General features: G+C 40.4%; 2 protein-coding genes and 1 long non-coding RNA gene across 10 annotated transcripts in view; 2 read left to right on the top strand and 1 right to left on the bottom strand.

Moving 5' to 3' along the window:
• LOC145457243 (uncharacterized) overlaps positions 1 to 16,080 on the top strand; it is a 109,300-nt gene extending 93,220 nt beyond the window's left edge. The window contains exons 1-4 of one of the 2 annotated variants that reach the window (XR_013920812.1): positions 11,386 to 11,897; positions 13,206 to 13,331; positions 14,631 to 14,816; positions 15,710 to 16,080. This is a non-coding gene — a long non-coding RNA (uncharacterized LOC145457243). Of the gene's footprint in view, positions 1 to 11,385; positions 11,898 to 13,205; positions 13,332 to 14,630; positions 14,817 to 15,709 lie in introns of those variants that run through there. The other variant, XR_013920813.1, reaches the window with a different exon arrangement.
• On the bottom strand, positions 294 to 27,840 carry LOC145457235 (ribosome biogenesis regulatory protein homolog). 6 transcript variants are annotated; one of them, XM_080335425.1, is made up of 12 exons: positions 27,572 to 27,832; positions 27,431 to 27,503; positions 27,332 to 27,370; positions 18,367 to 18,405; positions 18,251 to 18,301; positions 18,133 to 18,183; positions 17,896 to 17,974; positions 17,634 to 17,782; positions 17,411 to 17,476; positions 17,298 to 17,339; positions 1,244 to 1,342; positions 294 to 637 (listed from the first exon to the last, which is right to left on the bottom strand). In XM_080335425.1, exons 1-12 carry the CDS (start codon positions 27,742 to 27,744, stop codon positions 479 to 481), a joined length of 1,020 nt encoding a protein of 339 aa, XP_080191551.1. In that variant the 5' UTR covers positions 27,745 to 27,832; the 3' UTR covers positions 294 to 478. The 6 variants fall into 6 exon arrangements, with proteins under 6 accessions (XP_080191551.1, XP_080191550.1, XP_080191549.1 ...); XM_080335424.1 differs by lacking the exons at positions 17,298 to 17,339; positions 17,411 to 17,476 and adding exons at positions 1,406 to 1,447; positions 1,518 to 1,583 and having other exon boundaries at positions 27,572 to 27,829; XM_080335423.1 differs by lacking the exons at positions 17,298 to 17,339; positions 17,411 to 17,476; positions 17,634 to 17,782; ... (1 more) ...; positions 18,133 to 18,183; positions 18,251 to 18,301 and adding exons at positions 1,406 to 1,447; positions 1,518 to 1,583; positions 1,740 to 1,894; ... (1 more) ...; positions 2,279 to 2,329; positions 2,397 to 2,447 and having other exon boundaries at positions 27,572 to 27,826.
• On the top strand, positions 20,795 to 23,607 carry LOC145457240 (uncharacterized). 2 transcript variants are annotated; one of them, XR_013920809.1, is made up of 3 exons: positions 20,795 to 22,661; positions 22,700 to 22,784; positions 22,845 to 23,341. XR_013920809.1 is itself a non-coding variant. In XM_080335431.1 (3 exons), exons 1-3 carry the CDS (start codon positions 22,576 to 22,578, stop codon positions 23,542 to 23,544), a joined length of 690 nt encoding a protein of 229 aa, XP_080191557.1. In that variant the 5' UTR covers positions 20,795 to 22,575; the 3' UTR covers positions 23,545 to 23,607. The 2 variants fall into 2 exon arrangements, 1 of the variants encoding a protein (XP_080191557.1); XM_080335431.1 differs by adding an exon at positions 23,367 to 23,607 and having other exon boundaries at positions 22,700 to 23,125.

Raw genomic sequence — 27,840 nt, 5'->3', positions numbered from 1 at the left:
CATTGTACACCACCTAGCTTACAATGCCACAGTTACTAATCAATCCCAACTGCTCACACCTCATACGCTTCCTACTACAGACATCTCCTTTTCTTATCACATTATACTACACTACATTGCTCACTTGCTGCTAATATCATTCTAAGTACTGGCTAAGTAAAGGGGTATTGGGCATGGACGACTGGCTCGTATGCTACCATAGGTAAATGACTTGAGCTTCGTATTTCATTAATGCTGAAATAAACTGCTTTTATCTCCAGACACAGTTTTTTGCACCGGTTTGTATTCTGCGCTGAGTCACATAAATTCGTTACCTGGTATGCACAAAAGTTTTTCGTGCACGTAAATGATAATGCTTTCAAATGACATATGAAGAAATCCCGATATTGCGCACCAGCTCCATCAGTGCGCATTCCCTTGACGCGGTTTCAAAGTGCCAAGCTTCGATTCATTTGAACCTGAATCCAGGACAGAAAGCTCATTTTTTACGGTTTCCACCCGCCACCTTTCCACCAGTCCTCTTATTGAATTTCTTTCCACCGCGCTCTTTCTTTCCTCTTTTGCCTTTGGACTTGTCACTGGCGCGATTTTGCTGAGCTCGGCTCTGATTTTCTTGGTTGATAACAATATTTGCCGCCTAAAAACGAAAAGTAATTTATTTTATCGTGTGCTGTTCCGATACTTGACAATAGTGTGAAATTCGATGAAGAATAGCAAAAGTTATATCTACAGATGTGGTCACTGGTCAGCAATGAAACACTTCTACCTTTTCATTGTTCTGAAGTAGGTTTTGCATAATTTCACTATTTACTCAAGTGGCTATGATCGTTTCTACTTTAACATTATTAGTCATAACTACTAAATCATGTGTACTTACGATTTTGAAAATAGAACATAGCTTCGGGAAGTTTTCCGCACTTTCAGTGGTTAAAGCACCAAACCTCATGAAATAGCCGTCACAGCAACTACTGATTATATTTTACAAGATTGCACCTATTTGTAGCGTCATAGTCATTTTGCAATGTATAGCAACTGCCAAGAGTATTCAAACACCCGACTAAATGTACTTTCCGAAACTATTTACTTGTATACTATTCAGCCTTTTCATTTTCTACTTCTACCTATTGGAAATCACTGCTTGTATATTGTACTTGTAATCGAGAAAATATTGACGGCGTTACTTCCACTTGTAGTTGAGTAGTAATGCAGGCTATTTTGACCACCGCTGGTAATATTCGCTTACCCGGTCTTTATTCAGCTTAGGACCATGCCCAGTGATATCATTCAAAATAGCCAATTGCCTGGACTTCTCATTCGCGATACCGCCGACAACAGGGTCAAACTGTAGATGAAATACGGATTAACTGGTGAAGCGGATGAGCAAGAATCAGTTATGATATTATACCTTTCTTTTCTTCCCTCTGTTGCGATCTGGTTTTTCATCTCTCTAAAATCCAAAAGATCACATAATTCGCGATTGCACAAGACACGGCGTTGAAACATAATTCCAAACGTACCAACTCGCCCTCAAATCTTCCAAGAGAGGCTGTCGATCTTTTGGCAACGTGGAATGTCGATTGCAGCTGTTAAATATGCAAGAATGGTGAGATATTCCGGTGAATCTCAACTTTGCATTACAGTAGAAAAGTCCATGTTTATGGATGGTATGGGTGGCTGATTAGACCACTTATGCTGCTGAGAAAGCATATCATGATATTGAACACTTGAAAAAGAATAACCTCATTTGTAGACTGCTTCTGTCCTGCTAAGTATCCACTACCGGGCATCGGTTTACCAGATCTTTTGGCTATATTCCGCAATCTTTGCAACTCGTTTTTAGCAACCCTCTCCGATTTGGCTTTCGCTCTCTTTTCAAATTGGTCCTCATACGGATCTGTCAGTGGTTGAAAATATAGTTACGGATAGTTCATTCCAATGTAACAAGGGCCAATTACCAGTATGGACCAGGAGGGAGCCAGCCCATGATCAATAATAAGTTGGCTACGTACCTGCATTTGCTGGAACCTCAAGCACCCATTCTTTTGATTCGTCATTTGCTCGTTTATATCCAAATCGCGGTCTCCATTCCTGTTTACAAAATTCACCAATCTAACAGGTCAGATGTTTTAAAACAACAGGGCGTACAGCTTTAACTATATCTTTCAAATAACATCAGATATGTCATGTGGTAAACAGTATAATCATACCTGTAAATTTATCTTAGGGTGAATATTGACTGCTACATCGAACTTTAGTCTCTAGTAATGTATCATCTTACCTTTGCTGTTTCATCCCAAACCATGGCGCCTCTTTTTTGTTTTTGAATGCCCTTCAAAATAAATAATTATTTGTGATATTGTTTCTCAAATTTGTATTATTTAATAGGCCTTCAATACCTTCAACTTGGCGTATTCCTGCCATTTTGTTAATGGCTTTGCTTTAGGTATCTAGAAATATATTAAAATTGATATAATGCTGGAAAATTAACAAAATGCAACTTTCAAATTACCCTTTTTTCTCTTGGCAACACAGTGTTACAGTCAGGTAGCTGTAAATATACATGCATGAGCTGATGTAATTTCAGAGTATTTAGTTGAGCTTGAGACCAATACCGGTCGAAGGGTTTGAAGTACTGTTGGGTTGATGTATGAGGACTGTAGGAGTTCATTCTTAATGAAAATGTTTTTTCCAGAACTCTCTTGTTAGACTGTACATATTAGTTTAATACTCTGGAGTTTAATTGTAAATAAATAAACTTTATATAGGATATAATTTTCCAATTACTGCCTCTGATTTGAAGTTATAGCTTTTGAAATAAGTCATTTTGATAACTGCAGAAAATTGCGCATTTACTGATAAAATATGTTATATCGGTATACCAGTAGTTGTTTTCAATCTTCATAGTACAATAATAATAGCTAAAGTGCATGCTATATAGGGACAATGTGTTACTGTTAAGGAATATTGAACAAGTCCATACTAACTAGCAGAACACATGAATGTAAATATATAGTTACATAATACATTCATTTAATAGCCCAACTTACCTTGGCTACAATAGCTTCTTGAATACGTTCAACCGGAAGCTGTTGTAAAGGAAGAAATGAAATTCTGGCAACAACACAAAATACATTGAAAGTCATACCTTCCATATTTCATTGAATAAAAGCTGTATATTGTCTCTAGTTAAGTCTCTTATAAATTCGTCGGTCACTTCCCTGTACGAAATATTGGTTGAAATTTTTCGAGTTGTTAACTTTAGTAGGTATACGGAAACTTACTTTGCTTTCCTTACTTTCAACGGGTTAGGGTCGTACGCTAGCAGATTTCCGAGATCAATTTCAAGATCGATGTCTTTGTCGACAGTAACGCTTTTCAGTTGATCTTTCTGTTTCTCAGTTATTGCTTTCAGGGTTTGTGAAGGGTTAACCTCTGCTTGTGTATTTTCATTGGATTCCATTGCGTATCAGCAAACTAAATTACGTTTTTAACACGTATGAAACTCGAATGCTATTTGATCTGTGATTTCACAACATGCACAATGGATAATTATAACTAACATATATCCTTTTATTTGCGGAGTTATTTTCGCCTCAACGCCTTATATGGACTATGGACGAGCTTTGAAAGCTTGCAAAACTCAATATTACTATTTAATTGAAAGTGCACTTCAAACGAGGTCTGACAAGCTAGCAGGACGTCATCTAAATATGCGTTTTATACTGTGAGAGAGAGTCTTTATTTTCATCCAACCACTGCTGACTGCTCATTGGTGCATCGTCGTCGTTCCAAGCATCTTGAAGGTGCGGACGTTCGTTATTCCTTCGCAACTCACATATACTTTACCGTTAGCTCAGTGGAAGCAACCAGTAAGCAACGAACCAAGCATAACCCGATTACCACGGACGAACAAAGTATCCCAGATGGGAATTGTTTTGACCACACACGATGCACATTGCACAATGCACACGCACACATGGGAAGCGGAGTACCCTCTTGCCAGATTCCCGGAGTGATAAAATTATGATTCGATTTCGGTTTATTAGCAATTTTAATCAGTTCAATACACCACAAAAATTGCGATACAATGAAAAGATCGGAAGGTGTCGAAACGACTTGGAGTAGTCTTTGGAATCCCCTCAAAACCAGGATGGAGTATCAATCCGTCACTGAAAAGGGGTTTGGAGTACACGGAAACTATGGCCAAAGACTGTGATGATAAAAAAAAATGGCTTGGAGTGGTTGCAGCCGAAGAATGTAGAAGGACAAGAAGTGCGAGGTCATTGTGTCGTCATCTGATTGTTACGTATGGCGTCCGCCATTTTGGACCTAAAGCTGCAGCGATCTATCGTTGATTTGCCTATACACGCGCTCGTCGGTTCTAGTGAAATTGACTTTTACAATGATTTCTCTCTCTTTATTCATAAAATCCGAGTAACAGTGTTGATTTTATAATCTTACTAATATTCTGAAACGAACCCCGCCCGAGAATATACCAAATTTAAAAGCAAATTCGTGTTACAGAAGTTGGAGATTGGTTTCATCACAACACCCACTGCTATATAGTGTTTGAGTGATATTAAATTTAGGCTTACCATACGTCCTCTTTTAAGAGGATTTGTCCTCTTTTTTGACTTTTTTGAAAGTGTCCTCGGAGGACGCCCTTTTGTCCTCTTTTTTGAGATTTTGTCCTCTTTTTTGAAAATTTAGGCAGATTAAGAGCAAATTGCGAGTGATCATCATCATCATCATTGGTTTATTAGCAATTTTATCAGTTCAATACACCACAAAAATGCGATACAATGAAAAGACAGGAAGATGTCGAAGCGACAAGGAGTAGTCTATGGAATCTGACACCCACCTTGGCCTAGGCGATGTAAAGAGGAGGCATGCACACTGAATGAAGGTAAAGAAGATAGTATAGAAAAAGAATGCGACAAGAAATAGGGCGGCATGTCATGGGAAGCGAGATCGATAGGTCAGTCGTGGTCCGGTAATCTTGAAGATGGACTGTATTTATTTAGTAGTAATTGCTTGTATTTCGACTTGAATGTGGACATGCTCGTCGACTGTCGGATGGCCGGCGGGATACTGTTCCACACATCAGGTCCGGCATATTTGATGGAGCGATGATCTTTTCGGTCGATCATATGATATTTGGACGACGTGGACGCGCGTGTGTTGTACTTGTGCGCTTTTGATTCAGAGGTAAAGAAGTCATTGAAATATTCGGGGCAACGACCGCAGTGAAACTGATACATGAACTTGGCGATTTCTAGTTTCCGCATATCTTCTATGTTTAGGACGCCGAATCTCTTCAGCAGCGACTTATTGGATGGGCAGCCAGGTCCCTTTGGGGCCCTAGCTATGATTCGGAGTACTTTGTGCTGTAGTTTCTGCAGTGGCTTGAGTGCAGTTTTACTGGCAGCCCCCCAACAGAGGATGCCATAATGTAACTTCGATTGGATTAAGGATTTAAAGAGTATCAGAAGAACCCATGCTGGCATGAAGCGCTTAAGGCTGTAGAACAGGCCGCACTTCGGTGATAATTTAGTTTCTAGGGACTGAATATGACTCTTCCAGGACATGTTCGAGTCCAGTAAAACTCCGAGATATTTGGCATTATCTGTGTTGGAAACGGGCTGACCAGCGATATTAACGGTTAGGTTATTTTTTGAATTTACTGTCAGCAGTTGCGATTTCGAGGCGTTTATGCAAAGGTTGTTCTGGGCCGTCCACTCATGGACTTTGGGCATTTGGTCACCAGTCAGGGCATCCAGCTCTGCCGTCGAAGATGCGGAAGAGAGGAGGTGAGTATCATCAGCGAACAGTGTGGTGTTCAATGAGGAGGTTTCAAAGATGTCGTTGACATATAAGGTGAAAAGGACCGGTCCAAGTACTGAGCCCTGGGGCACACCACAGGTCACCGGGTGAGGAGAAGACAAGGTGTCTGAGATCGCAACCATTTGTTGGCGTCCAGTGAGGTAACTTTTCATGAGCTCAAGTTGTGGGCCCCGAAGTCCGTAACGCGCCAATTTCGAGATGAGAATTTTATGATCTACGCAGTCAAACGCTTTTTTTAGGTCGAGAAAAATGCTACATCCCACATTTCGCTTCTCTGAGATATCATAGTACTGTTCGGCCACTGTTAGGAGGGCATGAGCGGTTTGGTGTTTGTTTCGGAAGCCAAATTGTTGAGGGGAAATGACAGACATTTTGGCGAGGAATGAGGACAGGCGGGAGAGGAGCAACTTTTCGAATACAATCCCGATGCATGGGAGAACGGATATCGGACGGTAGTTGGTGACATTAGTTCTATCCTCAGCTTTGTGTACAGGGACTACTCTGGCTTTTTTTAGATAGCTTGGGTAGACTCCATTTTCTATCATGAAGTTGAAAAAATGGGCCATATATTGACCGATATGCAGGCTTATCATTTTTAAAAACCATGATGGGATTTGGTCATAGCCGTCGGCCTTGTGCGATTTCAGTTTGTGGATGGCTACTTCTACTTCGTATTTGGTCGTAGGTTCAAGCACAATTGACTGGGATATCGATCTCACCTCTGACCTGGCCGACACAGGTTTTGTAATAGAAGAAGCAATATTTGGGCCTACGTTACAAAAATACTCATTGAAGTGATTCGCGATCGCCGCCGGGTCTGAAAGTTTGTTTCCGGTATCCGAATTCACAATTTCCGAAACAGACTTATGGCCTTTTTTTCGATGTAGGAGAGAGTTAAGTCCTGACCATGTTTTTCGAGTGTCCTTTATGTGTCTGTTGAAAAATCTCTCATTGTATTTTGCTTTTGCCTTGGAAATAAGATGCACGGTGCGATTCCTGAAACGTCGAAATCTTTCTCGTTCATGTTCTGGGCAGTTCTTGGTGTCTATTCGGTTATGCCACCGGTTACGTTTACGGATAAGTTGAATCAGCTTTGTGGTCATCCACGGATTTCGCTTCAATTTTCTTTGACTTCTCGAAAGGCGCTGCAGAGGTGCAAATTGTCCCAGCAGTGATTTGATAGCAGACATAAACTCAACAAATTTTTCGTCAAAGTTGTTTACCGAGATGTGGGGGATGGCTGATGTTTTAAATTGATTGAATGCGGCATCATCGAGCGCTTCTTCGTCCACTAACTCTCGTCGTCTGCAGAGGTGATATGTTTCGGGGGGTGTCCTTTGTTGTTCTTGTGATAGAAAACCAATATGGTTGTGGTCACTGATTTTTGCCGAAATGACAAATGGAATGATTTCCATGTCGCGCGAGTTGGTATATATGTGGTCGATCAAAGTCCTTGACTTTTCGGTTATGCGTGTAGGCTCGGTGATCATTTGGTAGAAACCGGCGGATTTGACGGCGTTGGAGTATGCGTTGCCTTTGTGTTTTAGAAGGTTTATGTTAATATCTCCCGCAATGAAACACATCTTTTTGTCGCTGTTGACTTTGTCCAGTGAGCGCTCCAACGCTTTTGCGAATTGGTTCATGTTTTTCGTGGGATGTCGGTATAATACGGCAACAAGAAAAGATTTGTGAATTCCAATTGGGTGATCAACTTCCAGCCATAGCTCTTCGCAATCTTTGACATTCAGATCGTAATCCGTGCAAATTTCGTAAGGAATTTTTTCTTCAATGTAAAGACCAACACCTCCGTAAGATTTCTTTGACTTCGGTGCCGGAGTATACTCGAAGTTGTAGCCCGATATATCAACGTTTTGCGTGGGTTTGGTTGAAAAGTTTATTTCTGAAACTGCTACGAAGGTAGGTGACTTCAGGTCAACGATAAGGTCTTTTAACTCATCATGGTGGGAATTAGATTGCAATCCTCTGATATTTGTATGAATCAAACTAATTTGTTTACCCTTCGGGGCTTGCAGAATTGATGCCGTCTCGTTGATCGATATTGAGTTACACTTTCTGATCAGTGGGAAACTATTCTTATTCGTCATGATTCCGAGTTGACCCAAATTCCCATGTTAGCTTATCAGTGAATGGAGATACTTATGCGTTCGCGCAGTTCGATTCGCGTCACGCAACGCTGGCTTAATCCAATTATGAGGGCGAAGAGCGCTACAAATAGCGATTTTACAGTAGCATATATCGAAATATATTAGCACCAAACCTTTGGATGAATAATATCAAGTAGAGTTTCGATTCAAAATTGCTATGTATTTTGTCCAACGGTTGGCGAAGCTGGGTCCAAATCGGTATTGGTTGTCTGACGGTTGGTGAAGTATTGCAGCCAATGGCAAATTTCCCGCATATGCCGCATATTAGCACAGAAGTGAAGCTCCGGCGGGTATTTCGGAGTGAAAAACGGTGACTTTAGCTCTGAGCGAAAAGATTTTTTTTTGAGTCATCCACTTGGTTGAGCAAACCTATTTTATGCAGACAGAAAGATTTCCTCTATAACCTATAAATTTCTCATTAGTGCGTGTTGTTCCGTGCGTGTAATTGTTTATTTACAAATTGTGCTGCTACTATAGTACCGTATGTCCGTATACTTCGTAGTTTGTTATTGTTGCCATTTACTTCGTTTCCATGCTCGGCCGACGGTCGGCCGAAAGGCCATGACGCATGCGTTGTACATGTCGGCCGTGTATCCATGAGCAGACGTAACCCAACCGTGACTTGGCCGAACTAGGTGGGCGATGCGATCGCGATGACGTTTTTGGCTTACTTACTCAGTAACAATTTCATAATAATCAGAAGATTGCGATAAATGACTCGGTAGGAATGAGCCAAAAAGACTTGTAGCGGTCATTCAATCAAATAACACGCTTTGACCTTGAACACGAAATGCATCCAACATGTAAAATGGTCACGATGAACTAACAGGAGATAAAATAAGATGGATAAAAGATGAAAATTGGTGGCATATCTTAGTATGTGGGGGATATAGATATGGGATATCGTGGTCCAATATTTTCGAGCACAGAATAGTAACGTCTCTAGTAGTCTACCGGTACTACAGTTTCGTCGTCATGATTCAGACATGAACGTCCAGTGTCCTGTCGATGATTTGCTTACCAGGGGAATGTGAATAAGTTCACCTAGTTTGTGGTCAAGCGGTATAGTTTGTATTGTATCCATGCACCATAGAACGCAAACCTTCGAATTGTGGCAGCAGCGTATGTGATCAGATCGCGAAGATTTCGGCAGCCTACGGGTAATTCGTAGCAGTACCGGTACTACTAAATTCCGTTGCGATCATAATTCTTGGTTTCTCAAGGCGTCCAAGACCCGTCCGGAGTGCAACCATGGTTAATTTGATACGAAAAGTGTATTGTAAGTAGCGAATACCAATTAGCTAATCGAAGACACAGCGCAAGCATGGCCGAAGGGCTAAGCCGAAGGATTTACTAGATGGCCGACGTGGGTGTGCATCACTGTAAATGCGCAACAAAATTCTCTCGTTCGTCGGCCGAGTCCCTCGAAAATGGGCCCATCATCCGAGCATGGAAACGAAGTAATTGATACAATGCGAATTTCATGGTCTGTGATTTTGATTGTTGCGTCATACTTTGCCTTTTTGGTTTTGCTTTTAAATCTGTTTAAATCCCTTCAGTGTGCCGATAACTCTTGAAAAGAGGCACCCGAAAAGTCTTCGAGTTAAATAAATATACTGCTACAATGGATGTTGTATTGAAAGCTATATTCAAGTTCTGTACCACGAACCAGCTATTTGTTGTGAATATATTTGTATTATGGACCCAATAATCGGTATTGTCAGTGTGTTACTTTTAGTTTCAAAAAGAAAACTGATGACAGATCACAATTCGTCAGAATAAATGCTGAATTTCAATAAAAATGTGCGTATATATTGTTTTTTGGCTATAACTCATTTTGTGTTCACAATAGAGAAAACTTTCGTCTTAAGACAGATAGAAACATGATGCTTCCGCAGATTTTGAGCTATATATCATGACTCTACGACCAGCGGTTGCTGAGATGGGCCATTTTACCCCCTGCGCGCAGAAATGGGGGGGGGGGTTGCCGGCTGGAAAATGGGGGTAATACCCTGAAGTCACTTTTTATTGAAGTTTTAGGTCATTTGTCAGGATTGAGGAAGCCCTTTTTTTGATTTGAAAAAAAAGAAGGCATTTTCACTCCACCCTAGTGCACAATACCCGACAACGCTTTTAGCTCCTAATGAATCGATATTGGGGCTAGCCCCAGGGCTATCTCATCCTAACGATTGAACTTGTGGGGAAGCCGAAAGCCTTTTTCTAAGCGTCTCGGTCTTGGCATTGCACGTCAAGATAATATCCCTTTATTCATGTCAGCTGACTCGCCGTCTCCATCGATGGATGATGTTGCTTTCGCCGAAGCCGTTTCAGCTAGTGAGGAATAGTATTGTTGGGCACAGGTGAATAGCTTATTTTGAAACAACAACAATAATATTTTGAAACTGAAATCAATTTCAGCATTTCAAAATGCTTCATTTCTCGTTCTTCCAAAACCACCAATCAGATCGCCTGCCACAAAATATGACCTCGCGGGCTACGTGATTGCCCAGCAAACACAAAACCGTAAAAGGATCATCCGGGATCATCTCGATTAGGTTCTGATTTTCTAAGTGTCGAGGGAATGTCTAAAATACGTAGTAGGATGGTCTTGTGGTTATATTCAATCAGAATAAATTCATACTCGGTGTTGTTCCATCTCATGCATTAGGCTTCGTTATATCCGGTAGTTAACCTAATAATGCAAATTTTCTATCTCTCGCGGGTACGACTAAAATACGTAGAAAGGATGACTTTGTCGGTACATTCAATCACGATGAATTCTATCCGGTTTTGTTCGATCTCATGCGGTAGCTTCGTTCTATCCATTAGAAAACAATGTTCTCCCTTCGTTTTATTGCGTGAGGATGTCACCGGTGTTGTATATTCGTGTTGTTGCTCTAAGGTCGAATAGTTTTGTTTTCCTCTGATATATATGATCTTCATTATATATATATTCGCTCTTTCGGTAATCTCGCATGTTCAACGAGTATGGTTAATAGTTTTATTCAGAGAATAACTAAATAAGTGATATGTTGTACGTTTAGGAATATGATTATCGATGCGTGACTTCTAGAATATTTCGGCGATTCAAATTTTACGTCATCGCGCCATACAAAGATTTGAAGCGCAACAGGTCGCAGCCAGGCATAGTTCGCTCTTTCTGTATGGTAAATGCCGTAAATATATAGGAATTGTGACTGACTGAGGTAGCGGGTTAAAGGTATATATGCAGTAGCATATAGCTTATGGGGTATTTCGAATTGCCTGTAGTATATGACGCCTAGAGCTGTTTGACTTTCTGCAAAACAGGTGTAGACAACTATAGAAAAGTTTCAGCTTTTCCAGGTTAGAATTAGAGCTAAACCGTTTTTCCGAATTAGATTACAATTATATTGCTGGCATTTCGCTCTAATTTAGTGAAATTAGACCACTATAATTCGCTTCAAACATCTGAATTACCGGTACCTATACCTACGGTATATCATAATATTTATGCTTGAATTTTCTAGGTATATAAGTCATATAGATACATTCCTGTAGAACACTGATTCATGATTTTATAAAAGTTGGTGCAAGAATGGACATTTTCAACTTGATGTTGATTAATGGAGCAAAATTTGATATTTGAGTGCAATTATACCTCGAATCCAGTGACAAGATTATTAATCGTTGAAACCAAACGCAGCTTGATTATGTTGGCCCAGAGAATTTGGCTAGCCAGACCATATTGATGGAATATGGTCACAGTAAGATAATATTTTGGGCTATTTTACATGAACTTTCCAACATTTGATTTGATATGTCCACTAAAACAGTTGTTATTCTGCTTTCGAATAAGACCTTAATTGCTGGTTTCAATGGTAACTGTGTTTGTCAAAGGCTGCAAAGGTAATTTCTTTTCCTTGTTAGATGTTTATTTGTTTGTTTGTGGTGTTCATGGTGGTGGTTCGACTACACTGGTCATTTTACACCAGGCCGGTTCTTCTTATTATTATTCCGTATCTGCCCGATTACCAGTGAACTCGGCACTTAGTGAATTCGGCTGCACGAACTCGGCACTTGGTGAATTCGGCCGTGGTAGATCTCGTAGCGGTACCGGTCACCATGATTGGTTACTGGAATGTTTGCCGGTGAACTTGGCACTTTGAGTGGTTGTCAATGTTGTACGGCGGTCAGGGCATGCGTAGATCACACAGTCACGGCGTGATTAGATCACAGATTGCGTAATTGCGGGAAATAACGCGACGCTCTTCACTTGGTGAACTCGGCCCTTGGAGGAATTGGCACTAGAACACCTTCGCATTAGAAATGCATTTAGTATGAATGAACAGTATCAAAAAGGAAATTTAAACGTGTCGTGGCTCGTGGTAGATCTCGTAATCTTGGGATCCTTCAACCGTGTTATTGAGACACCCTAATCCCAGAGTGGAATCGTCTCTCCAAAGGCAAAAAATAATTTATTTTGACGTGATCATGCGAAACATTTGTTGATGAGGAACACTGGCTTGTCGTGATCGATAAACGAAGAAGCGCCGCTTGATGTTCCACAGTTTTGATCTCACATACAACGCCAAGATCCATCTTCTCAAAACTTACACGACACAGGCCCGTGACTCACGCCATCGATTCCAAGCAGACCGCGCGTGGTCGGTATATGAGCGCTGTGTTATTTCCCGTGGCTACGCAATCCGTGATCTAATCACGCCGTGACTGCGCGATCTACGGATGCCCTGACCTCCTTACAAGATTGACGAATCACTTGATAATACTATTATTAGTTTGATAATTCATATTAATAGCTGTAAATACACTTCATTTCAAAATTTCCCGAGGGCCGAATTCACCAAGTGCCGAGTTTGTGCGGCCGAATTCACCAAGTGCCGGGTGCATCGGCAACCATCTGCCCACTTACAGCACGGCCCACTCCTAGGCTTTTTAAGACATGGCTATGCGAATCAGATGGCGAGGAGGAGCCTAGATAAACGGCCAACACTTCGGTAGGAATTATGGAGTCGACGTGTCACGCTCGAACCCGCAATTCATTGGTGTTTAGCTATAATGGAACGTACCACTACGTTTCCTCGCCATACCTTGAAAAATGAGACCGTAGCATTTGGCATTTCGTGTGGCAATTGACTTTTGTGTGGAAAATTGTGTTCGTTTTAGAACTTACCCGAAACTTTTATTCCGCCATAGATTGTATATGATAAAACAATATCGGAATTGATCCTAGAAGAATTCCAAAGCAACTCACCACAAAGGAGGATTTAAAGAAGTTTGATGGAAAATTGAATGAAAGCAAAAGCCTTTGCAAGAGATGTGGTATGTTGAATCTGTTTTGGTATTTTTAGATAGGCCTACTTTGTTGTGCCGATAGCAGACAGTATATATAAACGTAAGATGTGGAAGCTATCAAGGTGTTTTTAGAAATTCAGTCAGTCAAAGTGGACGATCGTATTGCTTGGATTATATTTATGCTTATTTTAGCATCTTTGAGATGCAACTCTAAACGTGGCGGTCATGAACAGTAGGGCTCTTCAAAAATGACTTTTTTTCTCAAATCGTACTGGCTACTTGATAAAATTGTTAGGTTACCTAATTTAAGCCTACAAACAAAATATGGTTCAAATCCAGCCAGTATCCGCTTTGCTACAAGAGAAGAAAGTTCCTATTTATTATATAAAAATGAATAATAAAAAATTTGAAGATTTTCTGTTAACCCCATGAAAGTGTTAGGCTGTCTATGGAAACGATGCTCACCAAATTTGGTTCAATTCCAACCAGTGGAAGCGGAGTTATTGCTGTCGAAAAATTTGGATTTTAATAAAATAGTACTTACGGTGAGCACAACTTTAATAAGTAAACAAAGAATCGGTCACCGTAAATACTATTTTATTCAAATCCAAATTTTTCGACGGCAATATCTCCGCTTCCACTGGTTGGAATTGAACCAAATTTGGTGAGCATCGTTTCTATAGACAGCCTAACACTTTCATGGGGTGAACAGAAAATTTTCAAATTTTTATTACCTATTTATTTTTATATAATAAATAGAAACTTTCTTCTCCTGTAGCAAAGCGGTTACTGGCTGGAATTGAACCAAATTTTGTGTTTAGGCTTAAATTAGGTAACCTAACAATATTATCAAGTAGCCAGAACGATTTGAGAAAAAAAGTCATATTTTAAGAGCCCTAATGTCCATGTGAGAGAAACGTTTTAGGGTAGGCCTACTCATATGTCTCGCAGCGTTCTCTACATAATTGTCAATTGCGATACAAACTGTTTGCTTGTATTGGTAAAGCCATCCAACTTCGAATTGTAAAATGTTGGGAGTCTTGATATCAAATTTTTGAAAGGTGCACTTTGAGAAGATTTCGGAATCTGTCAAATTATACAAAAATTTAGCAAATTCTTTGACATATTTCATCTATTTGGGACTCGATCAACGTAAAAGAATTGGTAATCATTTTATACAATGTGTTGTATTTGTAGTTGAAGTATAGTAATAATTCTTATGGTTACCGCACTTGTAACGATTCACGGCCGTAACTGGAATAATTAGAATGATGTAACTTTCAAATTGTCATGCATTTTGCAACCACATTGTTCTCAATTTTCAAGGTGCTGACCATTCGAGGAAGAATCACCCACCGGGAATTCACGATCCGTAAACGCGGCCGACTGTTTCTCTCCTCAAGCGGAAGCGACAGAGAAGAGGAACGAAGAGAAAAAAGGAGCAGAAATAGCAAGAGTGTGACAAGTCGCGTCCGTTCGCTTTAATGCGTATTTCCATCCGCGAAGTAGTAGGTGGGAAAACTAATGGGCGTTTGGTTAGGGCTTATATAAGGTTGACTCCAGCGCTGTATTTGCTAAATGTTGCTATGAAATAGGGGTGGTGTCATTTGGTATCAATATTGACTATTGAAAGACCATTTGTTAGTGGTCATGGATTTGTTCGGCCAGTATGCAGTAATTTCTGATGGTCACTTCCCGGGCTTCTGTTCTCTAACCCCTCATGATTGTTATTCTGCTTCTAGTAAGACTGTCGATTCTAATGTTTTATCGTATCATTTGTCGGAGGTTTCGCTCGCTTTATTTACAACGTTTTGCTCTCTGCTAGGTCAATTACTGGCTGAGTATCACTACAGCCTAAGAAACTGCACTAATTCTCATTTTAATGTCTTGCTGGTTATCTTGCTGTCAATTCTAATAATTCATTAATGTCTATACCAGTGCCGCCACTCAAATGTTTTGTTCTCTGTACACAATATTGTTAGGTCTTCAGCTTTCCAGGCAGAGTATCATTCCACTTTCTAGACTTGAGTATATATCTCTCCAACTAGCTGCCAAATAACTGATTCATTTGGATTGTTGAATTGATCATTTTGGACCGAATGTGAAGAAATTTTAGTCAAGAATTCTTTTTGTGTTAGTGGCTGTTTTCAAAGAGTGCTGAAGTAGTCATCGTTGATCTTGATAATCAAGTAGAAGTGACGATTGAAGTCAGTTCTCTAGTCATATAATATTAAAAAATATAATAATAAAACTTGAAAACTTGAGTGGAAATAGTTCAGAATCGAATCCATTTTAGTAAGTATGGGCGAAAAAAATGTAGGAGTCATTCGTTAGTCGCTACCTCTGCCATTTTCGCAGTACGAATGTCTTAGCTATTAATCATCATTTTCATTTTATTTCTGCAGGGTGTTGAAAAAAAAGGCCGCATGCTGGTTATTTAACTGGCTCATCAGAAGATGAAACCTGATGATAAGGACTGTTTTCACTTTCTTTCTAAAGACATTCATTCGTTTGTTCGTTTTATTTTTTACAACGGCATTATTGCCAATTCGTTTGAAATTAAATTATCACAAATGTGATTAATATGTAGTAAATAATGTGGTGTGTGTACGCAGCCGTGATCAGGTTAAGCCCATAGTGGTAGAAAACAGGTTATTATATCAGGATCTTCTTCTTCTAACGTAGGATCTACATTCTACTCACCATGTTTAAAGGCTGTAGCATCTGCATAATATTTACATTATTGAAGGACATGGAAAAGACGTTGAATTGAGTCGACACAAAATCCCCCTTTCTACGACCTGCCGAGATCTAATATCTACTATATCGGCTCGGCTTTTCTACATCTTTGGTCTGTACTGTGTTTGCTGGGTGGCAACCCCTGGTATAGCGCAAAACGAGCCAAGCTTGGTTTACAGACGTTGACCATTCTCAAGGTTATGGGAATGCACTAGGATTTGATAAGTATTGATTTTTGCTTTATTTATTTCTCAATGCATTCAATTTCCAAGTTTTTGCGAATTCAGTAATCCTACTTTTAAAAGAGGACGTATGGCAACCTTAATATATCATTGCGTAATGCCGAAATAAGCTGCTTTCATCTCCAGACAGTTTTTTTGCATCGGTTCCTATTCTGCGCCGAGTCACATAAATTGGTTATGTACAAAGTATAATGTCATAGTCAAGCTTTGTATTTGAATTTACTGATAGATCCCTTCAGATACAGGGAGTTCGTTCACCACTAGAACAGGCGCGTTTGCTCTCCCTCAATGAAAAAATGGCATGTACGCTACAGTCATTTTCTTCACAATGAAGCATTCATGCTGTTTAAGTTTTTGTGAAGCTGCTGTTGTTTGTTCATCATGTATTTCGTACCTCACCATGTCCTGAATATTCTCAAATCATCTGCTAACCTACCAACAATGCGCTTTCATAATCACCGCCGGTAGCAGACTCATTTTTAACACCTAATCAGCAAGCTGCTGCCGTCATGATCATTGAAGCACAGCCGTATAGCCAATCAAGAGCCGCGGTTATGTGAATACTAGAATAGTCGCCGTTCTATGGTGGTGGGTGGCACGCCCATTCTTGGGCAGCTACTTTCAAACGCTACGAGTGAATCTTAACGACTTTCTTTCAGGCTCATTGTTGTTTTTCATCAATCAACGTTCCCTTTAATTTTTCAGGAGTCTGCGGGCACTTGCCAACTCACTTCGCAGTCCCTTGAAAAAGAGTGCGTAACGACTAAAAAAAAAGGTCATCACTTCGGCTCTATTGTGCGCAGAGACTGTATCAGCACTGCGCAGCTTAGAGGGAACAATGGACACAATCACGGAGTATTTTCAAGATAATGGACAACGCTTTAATTGTGCAGTGACATCTCCTAAAATAGCCAATTGCTTCGCCTTCTCCATACCACCGACAACAGGGTCAAACTGTAGACGAGATACAGATTAGCTGGTGAAGCGGATGAGCAAGAATCAGTTGTTTTACCTTTCTTTTCTTTCCTCCGGTACGATCTGGTTTTTCATCTCTCTAAAATCCAAAATAAAATATAATTTGTGATTGCACAAGTCACGGCGTTGAAATTTTTTTTCGGAACATACCAACTTGCCCTCAAATCTTCCAAAAGAGGCTGTTGATCTTTTAACAACGTGGAATATCGATTGCAGCTGTTAAATATGCAAGGATGGTCAGATATTCAAGTGAGTCTCAACTTTGTATTACAGTGGAAAAGTCCACATTCATGGATGGTCTGCGCTGGTTAGCCCACATATACTGCTGAGAAAGCATATCATGAATGATATTGAACACTCGAAAAAGAATAACCTCATTTGTAGACTGCTTCTGCCCTGCCAAGTATCCGGGCATCGGTTTACCACTTCTTTTAGCAATATTCTGCCATCTTTGCAAATCGTTTTTAGCCACCCTCTCTGTTTTGGCTTTACTTCTTTTTTCAAATTGGTCCTCATACAGATCTGTCAGAAGTTGATAATATAGTTACGAAGAGTTCATTCCAATATAACACAGGCCTATTTCCAGTATGGGCCCAAGGATCAAGGTCACGATCAGTAGCAAATTCGCTACGTACCTGCATTTGCTGGAACCTCAAGCACCCATTCTTTTGATTCGTCATTTGCTCGTTTATATCCAAATCGCGGTCTCCATTCCTGTTTACAAAATTCAATAATGTAACAAGTCAGATGTTTCAAAATAATAGGGCCTCAACATCAGATATATGTGGTACACAGTATATATGTAACTGTAAATCCAGGGCGAATATAGACTGCTGCACGGAGCTTTATTCTCTAGTATTGTATCATCTTACCTTTGCAGTCTCATCCCAAAGCATGGCGCCTCTTTTTCGTTTTTGAATGCCCTTCAAAATGAATTATTATTTGTGATATTGTTTCTCAGATTTGTAGAATTTTATAGGCCTCCAATACCTTCAACTTGGCGTATTCCTGCCATTTCGTTAATGGCTTTGCTTTAGGTATCTAGAAGAAATAAATTAAAATTGATATCATGCTGGAAAATTACCAAAATGCAACTTTCAAATTACCTTTTTTTCCCTTGGCAAAACAGTGTTACAGTCTGGTAGCTGTAAATACAACACGCATGAGCTGATGCAATTTCCGAGTATTTGGTTAAGACCAATACCAGTCAGAGGGTTTGAAGTACTGCTGGGTTGATGTACGAGAACTGTAGGAGTTTATTTCTTAATGAAAATGTTTTCTTAATAACTCTTGTTTAAAGAGCTTCTTGGAGGTACAGAACTTCATTATACATTTTAAACAATCATATTTTGTGATACGATTGTTGATATACAATATATATATATATCGACCTTTCCATTAGATAAAATAAAAAAGGGGCAAAAGAAAACAGGAAACAAATGAACATCGAGAAATCAGCTTTGGGCTCGTGTTAAGCGTCTCCAGCGTAGGCGGCCGTGAGCGTCTTCAAGCGACAGCCCACGTTGCGCTAGATCAGTCTCCATTATCGAGCGCCATGTTTTCCGATTACAGCCACCTCTGCGCCATGGCTCCGTGGGAATGTGGTTAATGATGGCGGCGGCTGGTTGCTCGTCTTGATGCCGCACTAGATGGCCGATTAGGCGGAAGCGTCGTTCAGCTGCCAGCAAACGGCATGGGACCGTTCCTGTGCGTTCGCGCAATGCATTCGTGGATATATGCTCCGGGTGGTGAATGCCGAGGGCATAGCGGAGGAGTGCGTCGTAGTTAGCGTCGAGCGTCTTAGCAAGCTTCTCTGTCAGCGTGAGCGTGATATACAATGTTCTTTCTAATTATCTACTAGTTGCTGACGAGTGTCAGCCAAAAATATTCGGGTTCATTTCAATATGAATATTAGGGTTGTCCAAAATTTGGAAAATCTCACGAATGTTGGGTATCAATGTCTTATTCTATAGATTATCGATAAAAAACAGTAATGAGCCTGAAATACGCTCACAGGAAGGTCGTTAAGATTTGTCGCAAAGCGTTTGAAAGTAGCGACCGACGAGTGGGCGTGCCAGCGACCATAGAACGACCACAAGACTAGTAATCACGAAATCGCCACTCTCGATTGGCTAATCGGCTATGCTTCAATGATCACGACGGTGGTGGCTTGCTAATCAGTTGTTAAAAGAGTTTGCTAACGGCGGTGATTCTGTAAGCGCATTGTAGGTTGGTTCCCAGATAATGATTTAAGATTAGTTCAGGACATGTTGAGTTACTAAATACATGTTGATGAACAAACAACAGCTGCTTCACACAAACTTGAAGCATGACTGGCTTATTGTGAAGGAAACCGCAGTAGCCCACATGTCTGTTTTGACCGAGGGAAAGCACAGAACACGCGGAGAAATATTGCAAAGGCGCTTATGCAAGTGGCGAACGAATTTCTTGTTTCAGAAGGAATGCATCATCATTGAATACAAATATAAAGCTTAACAATGACACTACTTTGTCTGATCTTATTAGGCTCCAGCCGTGCTATATAACTAAAGTCTTGAATGCTCTAAGGATTGGCTGAATCATCCGTTTATGCTGGGTACTTATTAGACTCTTACAGCAAAATGAATTCACTCGTAAGTGCTGTCAAAGTCGTCAATGATGCCGTAGAAGGAGGTGTAATGGTAAGCACAGACTATGCTGATATGACCGCTACAAATGCTGGAATCAAACCAGACATGGATATAAAATGAGCTTAAAATGCAATTATAGCGGTGTGATGGTTACATTTCTTCAGGGTTTCAATATATAAGCTATCTGGTCGGCCAATATAACATCTTCTGAGCAGATAAGATTTTGTGGGCAATCATCTCATATATGGTGTGCTGCACCAGTTTGCGATGACTAATATTCTTTACTTACGCCCAGAAAAGTAGGAGCACTGACGTAATTGCAACCATAACTAGGTATTTGTCGGATTTATACTTAGTTCTAAAAGTGCACAATCATTCGCTGTTTCGCCACTGTCATGCTTGCAATTCTCTAAGGCTAAACTATACAAGCAAACTGTATTTTAATTGTCATGCCAGCATAGTCTGTGCTTTCCTTTTCAACTCTTTGTGCGGCATCATTGACGACTTTGACAGCACTTTAAGAGTGAATTCATTTTGCTGTAAGAGTCTAATAAGTCCCAAGCATAAAAGGCTTATTCAGCCAATCCTTGGGGCATTCTAGACTTCAATTATATACCACGACTGGATCCTAATAAGATCAGAAAAAGTACTGTCATTAAGCTTTATATTTGTATTTAATGATGATGCATCCTTTCTGAAACAAGAAATTCGATCACCACTTGCATATAAGCGCCTTTGCAATATTTCTCCGCCGGTTCTTTGCTTTCCCTCGGTAAAAACAGACACGTAGGCTGAGGCCGTTCCTCTCACAGTAAGTCAGTCATGCTGCTTTAAGTTTGTGTGAAGCAGCTGTTGTTTGTTCATCATCATGTATTTAGTAACTCAACATGTTCTGAACTAATCTTAAAGGGGCACTGCGCTCTAAAAATGATGTGGTCTCAAATTGAAGGGCAAAACGAAAAAAAAATTTTGGCCGCAGCCGTTTTCTTCAGAACGCCACCGTAATGGAGCTGCAATTTATTGAAATTTCCAGAAACGCACCCGGCTGCAGCTGTCGCGGCTCCGGGTAATTTCTTAACCCGTTACATGGCACGATGACTTCATCGTCGCACTTGCTGGACGCGATTACGCAGGCACGCAGTGGACGAACTGTAGATAGTTGTCAGCCGATGTTATGAAGCAAATATGTCTTACACGCCAAGGTGGTGTAGATACGGCGTTCCACGGACGATATTCAGTCAGCAGATTTTTCTCTTAATTGGGCCTAGTGTATTCTATTTCTTGAGGGCAGGAATAGATCATGTCCTATTCTTATGTTATGTATAAAACATTACCATCACCAATCAGTGTGCCCTCTGAACATTTCAAAATTCAGAGCGGTCATGATTGGTTTCGCATTCAGGTTGGAGAATCATAAGATGATGGCTTGGGGATTAGTAAGATTATAATATAATGAATAATATGTTTTAGGGTCAGCTGCGGAGTTGTGGGTTCAGGTTAGGTTTGCGTACCGTTGGATTTTGGTTAGGGATGATGAATTTTCCTACAGTAGCCTACCCGAACCACCAATTTTGAATGTCATGAATTTTGTCATGTTCATGGGGAACCCTGACTGGTGGTATTCGTGTTGTGGATAAGAAATTACTGTTACCCTGAAAAACGGCTACAGCATAAAGTGCTTTTCAACCTGTGTGACGGTTCGTACTTCTGCGAATGAAAAGAATTTCAACCAAATAGTCAACCAATGTTGGGTGTGAAAGAAAAACTGTATTTCCGGAGTTGAGCTGGAAAGTTATCCCTTTTTTAGTCGACCGACCACGGAGTCTGAAAAATTTACTATTTTTTCAGGATTCTATACTTGATCCCTATTCTATTTCTGAAAATTTTGAATAAGTGTCCTCCTTTCTCGAAGTCATCGTGCCATGTAACGGATTAAGAAATTACCCGGAGCCGCGGCAGCTGCAGCCGGATGCGTTTCTGGAAATTTCAATAAATTGCAGCTCCATTACTGTGGCGTCCTGAAGAAAACGGCTGCGGCCAAAATTTTTATTTCGTTTTGCCCTTCAATTTGAGACCACATCATATTTAGAGCGCAGTGCCCCTTTAACCCGTTACATGGCACGATGACTTCATCGTCGCACTTGCTCGACGCGATTACGCAGAGGACGAACTTTAGATAGCTGTCATTCGATGTTATGAAGGACTCATGTCTTGCACACCAAGGCGGCGCTCAACGTACGGTGTTAAGTCAGGATGATTTGTGTCTGGAGCTTGTCTTGACTCTATAGTATTTGCCAGTTGACTGATACTGAGATGCCGTTACAGTTGTATATTGATGCAGATACAGCTGTCATTTTCAAGATGTATTAACGACAGCACAGTGCACAACCTTTTGAGTAGTGGTCTTGTGGAATAGACAGACACAAGATATTTTGCATCATTTACCCATGGCATAGCAACTATCTTGATACGGTCCAGCTTACTTGTTCAAGACACAGATGTATAGATAGTCAACACAAAGATATCATTATTTCATTCTCATCAAAGTTCCAATATTGTTGTGGAAATTTTTATCGTAACATTGTTGTTCTCAGTTTCACAAACGAATCTTCTGTCTCCATCAGTTCATTCATGCAATTCCTTTGACACGTTGATAACGTAAAATTTGTTAAAATTATTAATGGTATGGAAGAAGATCTTGTTGATGACGTAACTTCTGATGAAGATACAGATGTAGAAGATTTCGATGATATCACGATATTTGTTGAGATGTAGAAGATTTCGATGATATCACGATATTTGTTGAGAGCCTGCCGTATCAATTCGAGCCACAATATTCAGAGGAGGAATTCGCCCGTCTTGTTGCAACTCTAGAAGCACAAACTCATGTCTCTGTAAGTATTGTACCTGTGTTTCTTGAATGCAATTTATCAATCTCATTGTATTGGTCAAAGGAATCGTCAGAAAACCAGAGTCAACTTCGGACACTAGACAATGAATGGTGCAGTTGCTTGAACTGTGCATCCATGACAAACCGGAATGAGGGCGTCTGCTGCAGGGAATTACAACAAATAATGGAGCTTCTTGGGAATGGAGGGTCGACTTGCATAACAGAACATGACGATTTTCTCCTACATATACATCCCTCCATTCTTGAAACGTTTTTCAAAGTGAACAGAAAAAACTGGAATAATAACAATCAACCACATGGTCCTGGCAGAAGGCTTTCTAACAAGTGGGTCCTAGAACATTTTGTGTTGTTTAGTATTGGACCTATGACACGGTCTTGGACTTATGACATGGTTCCTGGATATAAACGACAATTTCCTGCATTCTTCACCTTTTCTCGCATGCTTTTATATATATGCCTACACTTTATAAATTGGGAGCATTATACTCTCCGTCGTATATATGCTGGTATTAGTTTTCAGCATTTTTTTATTGCTGCAATATCCTTTGATGTTTTCCAATTGCAGACAATATCGCTTGGTGTCTTATCGATACATACTGGAATGGATTATTGATGGCGACGTTTCGGGTAGCGAAAACAGGATGCCCTTGCCAGCGTGCATTGTGACTGCTACAAGGCAAAAGTACCCTAGTGATGATGGACTGTATGTCGGTTTCAAATGGCCGATAGAAAACGAACTGTGATTGATAACACTGCAGCTCTGCTATATATGTCGAAATCAGTTCTGTTACTGTATCATTAGACAGTGACTGTGATTGATAACACTGCAGCTCTGCTATATATGTCGAAATCAGTTCTGTTACTGTATCATTAGACAGTGACCTGGAACTGTTTGCATTCTATATTCCACCAATGGCTGCTGTGCCTGATACATCCACTACTTTGCTTACTCGTTTATTAAAATATATAATAAAAGAAACATCCGAGGACTACATAGCCAGGGTATTACAACGGGGCAGTCAGGCAGTGGAAGAATGAAATTGAACTAGTAAGCTACGCAGCATTGCACCACGTGCCATACAATTCGAAGATGTACGATAGAGATGTTTTGTATCTAAGTCACGTTCTAGAACGACGTTTTGAAAGTAATTCCTCTTTAGAGGGGGCTGGTTCTGGTGCAATGCTGACTGGATGCACATTTCTTGAAATGTTACTGGGGAAGTTGATGCCGGTGCGTTTCTCAGCAGTTCGCCTCAAAAGCTCTCTCGCATAGTGGTTCGGCTTCTTTTCATACATGCTTTTCAAGATCCACTCTTTTGCTGACCGAGAGTAACTTTTTTTGTATCGTAGAACACCTGCTTAAACAAATATAGAGTAAGTAACTGAGTACCTCGACATGCAAACATTTCATCTGCACAGCAAACCTTCTTGTGTCACCGCAGGAAATCTGCCAACATTCTCATTGTGGTCCAGGACCAGGACAGCCAGTTTGGTTCGTGCAAGCATTGTGTCATAAGTAAAATGAAGACGTTTAGGTGCAAATTTCAATATCGTCAGTGGAACGCCGTATCTACACCACCTTGGCGTGTAAGACATATTTGCTTCATAACATAGGGTTACCATATTTTTGTGAAACAAATTCCGGACACTCTTTAGCGCCCACTAGCGGATTTTAAAATGAGGTGTAACACAATGACCGTAAATGTGACGTCACACTAGCAAAGCATTGCCCATCGACTGTATATACCAGGGGCGGCCAGCCTTTTTGGCCAAATGGCCACATGAGATTCACGAACCATTGCGCGGGCCACTTGTAGTTAATAACTATGTGTTAGGTAACGGCGAAAACAATACTTATATTACTACGCGCCAAAATCGATTACAATTGCGTCATGAAAAGTCAGTGTGCAGTGCACTCAGGTCCCAACCGCTGCGAAAATTTCTAAAAGTTTATGAACGTATTCGATCAATAATAATGTCACTTGCATATATTGAGGTTCGAATCTATATACCGCTAGGCTCATTTGACAAGGACCTGGTTAATCGGTTCTTGGGCATATTAATATCGAATATTTCGGGCTTCGGCAAATATGCGTCTAACATTTTGCGCAAAGGTTTTATCGCCAGTGATCTTTTTGCCATTGCAGACTAGAACATGTTGGACGACACGTTCTCTCATAATTTCGAATATAGTCGGACTCCATTCTGTATATTGGGCGTATTTTTAAATTTTACTCTTCAGGGGGGTACGAATACTAAAACAAAGAAATCGAGTGACAATAAATCGCGAGAAGTTCTAAGAAAAATATCAAGTTAAATAAATTGGCCGCGAAATATTATACTGTTTGGTCATATACGAAGATCTAGGGAAAATATGGCTGGCCCCTAGCTACGTCAATGAGTCGGAACTGATATTTTAGTCATCAACATTAAACATTCCGTGGTCAGACTAATCAAATTTTTAGTTTGGCTTGCCAGTTCACAATAATTACCTGGCTAATTAATTTTTTGTGTTACAACTAATTTCGAGAATTAAGGTCGCGGGCCACTCAACAAAACCTTCTCGCGGACCTATTAGCCCGCGGGCCACGGGTTGGCCGCCCATGGTATACACTATACAGGAATGGAGTGGAACATAGGTCATGAATTAGGCCATCCGTAATGTGAGCTCTGGTGATTGCTACTTGCTAGGGTCTGAAATAGTATAGTCAGTCAGTCTGGCCAGTCAGGATCGTGTGTTGACAGCCCTGCTATACTGTTAGGTCGGTGCGGCTATTTGTCTACGTGTTTTAATCAGGTCCGAAACAACATTTTTACTGCCCCCTTCCGCCCAAAAAAGCACTGATCTTGGGCCCACCATAGGGTAGTCGATGTGACATGTTGGGCACTTACTATATGCATTTGGCTGTTAAATTTTATGTTTGAATTCTGTCAATAATATTGATTCTTCCATATATTACGCTACTATAAAATCCACCAGCAGGTTGCACATCCGGTGATTTCCAACCTTTTATGGTCGCGACCTCATTTCCCACTTGAAAATGTTCCGTGGCAAAGCTCAAAACTTGCTAAGCTGATTACTAAAAAAAATCAGCTTGCTCAAACTTACTCACGGCCTACATCGTGGCGATCCCCAGATAAAGGCGAACGACCCCAAGATTTGGAACCACTGTCTGTGACTGAAGCATCCAATCGGCCTGAACCAACTCTGAGAATATACCGTTAGCTTATAATTGCAATTACAATCAGACTTATTTCAGTAAATGATGGTTATTTATATTTATTTTGATTGCATTTTTGGCGAGGGTGGTGTCTGGTGCCCATACTAATATCATTATACGTTGCATTAACTCGCGCGCGGCGCGAAAAACAATTTTGAATAGCATAAATCTGCTTGATGATAATATTGTTTATGTTGATTTACGAAAAACGTTTGAGCCTGCTTCAAGCCTTCAAAATTCCGGACATTTAGGCATAATTCAGAAATTCCTCCCGGACGCAGATTTTTCAGTGAAATTCCGGACATGTCCGGGAAATTCCGGACGTATGGCAACCCTATCATAACATCGGCTGACAACTATCTACAGTTCGTCCACTGCGTGCCTGCGTAATCGCGTCCAGCAAGTGCGACGATGAAGTCATCGTGCCATGTAACGGGTTAAGAAATTACCCGGAGCCGCGACAGCTGCAGCCGGGTGCGTTTCTGGAAATTTCAATAAATTGTAGCTCCATTACGGTGGCGTTCGGAAGAAATCGGCTGCGGCCAAATTTTTTTTTTCGTTTTGCCCTTCAATTTGAGACCACATCATATTTAGAGCGCAGTGCCCCTTTAAATCATTATCTGCCAACCAACCTACAATGCGCTTACAGAATGACCGCCGTTAGCAAACTCTTTTAACAACTAATCAGCAAGCCACCACCGTCGTGATCATTGAAGCATAGCCGATTAGCCAACCGAGAGTCGCGATTTCGTGATTACTAGTCTTGCGGCCGTTCTATGGCCGCTGGCACGCCCACTCGTCGGTCGCTACTTTCAAACGCTTTGCGACAAATCTTAACCACCTTCCTGTGAGCATATTCCAGGCTCATTGCTGTTTTTTATCACTAATCTATAGAATAAGACATTGATACCCAACATTTTTGAGATTTTCCAAATTTTGGACAACCCTAATGAATATACTATTCAACTCTCTTGTTGGACTGGAAGTACTACGCTGAAGTTTTATTGTAAATAAATAAACTTTACATAAGATATAATTTTCAATTACAGCCAGCTGCCACTAATTTGAAGTTATAGGTTTTGAAACATGTCATTTTGATAGCTGCAGAAAATTACGTATCTATCGGTCAAATATGTTGTATGGGTATAGTTGTTTACAATCTTCATAGTACAATAATATTATCTAGAAGTACATGCTGTAGGAACAATATGTTACTATTAGAAAGGAATATTGAACGAGTCCATACTACCAGAACACATGAATGTAAATATATAGTCACATCGTACATTCATTTATACAGCCAACTCACCTTGGCTACAATAGCTTCTTGGATGTGTTCAACCGGAAGCTGTTGTAAAGGAAGGAATGAAATTCTGGTAATAACACAAAAATACATTCAAAGTCATACCTTCCATATTTCATAGAATAAAAGCTGTACATTGTCTCTAGTTAAATCTCTTATAAATTCGTCGGTCACTTCCCTGTACGAAATAATGGGTAAAATTTTTCTAGGGTTAGACTTTAGCAGGTAGCCTATACGGAAACTCACTTTGCTTTCTTTACTTTTAACGGGTTAGGGTCGTAGGTTAGTAAATTTCCGAGATCCAATTCAAGATCGATGTCTTTGTAGACAGTAACGCTTTTCAGTTGATCTTTCTGTGTGTCAGTTATTGCTTCCAGGATTTGTGAAGGGTTCACCTCGGTATTTTCATTGGATTCCATTTCGTATCAGCAAACTATATCACGTCTTTATACACGTTGAAACTCGAATGATATTTGATCTGTGATTTCACAACATACATGATTATAAGATAACTA

The sequence above is a fragment of the Botryllus schlosseri genome, chromosome 15 (assembly GCF_051294905.1).
Source record: "Botryllus schlosseri isolate E-star chromosome 15, Bs_hap1, whole genome shotgun sequence".
NCBI classification, from domain to species: domain Eukaryota; kingdom Metazoa; phylum Chordata; class Ascidiacea; order Stolidobranchia; family Styelidae; genus Botryllus; species Botryllus schlosseri.
The sequence above is the reverse complement of the archived record's forward strand: the minus strand, read 5'-3'. Positions and strand labels throughout refer to the sequence as shown.

What these genes read in the sequence shown, in the direction of transcription:
- LOC145457235 (XM_080335421.1), bottom strand. Translation starts at nt 3,460, where the DNA reads ATGGAATCCAATGAAAATACACAAGCAGAGGTTAACCCTTCACAAACC. An exon ending in TGTTGCCAAGAGAAAAAAGG is followed by an intron (nt 2,448 to 2,509) that starts GTAATTTGAAAG and finishes ATATATTTCTAG; the next exon opens with ATACCTAAAGCAAAGCCATT. An exon ending in CTAAGCTGAATAAAGACCGG is followed by an intron (nt 638 to 1,243) that starts GTAAGCGAATAT and finishes TTTCGTTTTTAG; the next exon opens with GCGGCAAATATTGTTATCAA.
- LOC145457240 (XM_080335431.1), top strand. Translation starts at nt 22,576, where the DNA reads ATGGAAGAAGATCTTGTTGATGACGTAACTTCTGATGAAGATACAGAT. An exon ending in ATCACGATATTTGTTGAGAT is followed by an intron (nt 22,662 to 22,699) that starts GTAGAAGATTTC and finishes ATTTGTTGAGAG; the next exon opens with CCTGCCGTATCAATTCGAGC. An exon ending in GGCAGAAGGCTTTCTAACAA is followed by an intron (nt 23,126 to 23,366) that starts GTGGGTCCTAGA and finishes TTCCAATTGCAG; the next exon opens with ACAATATCGCTTGGTGTCTT.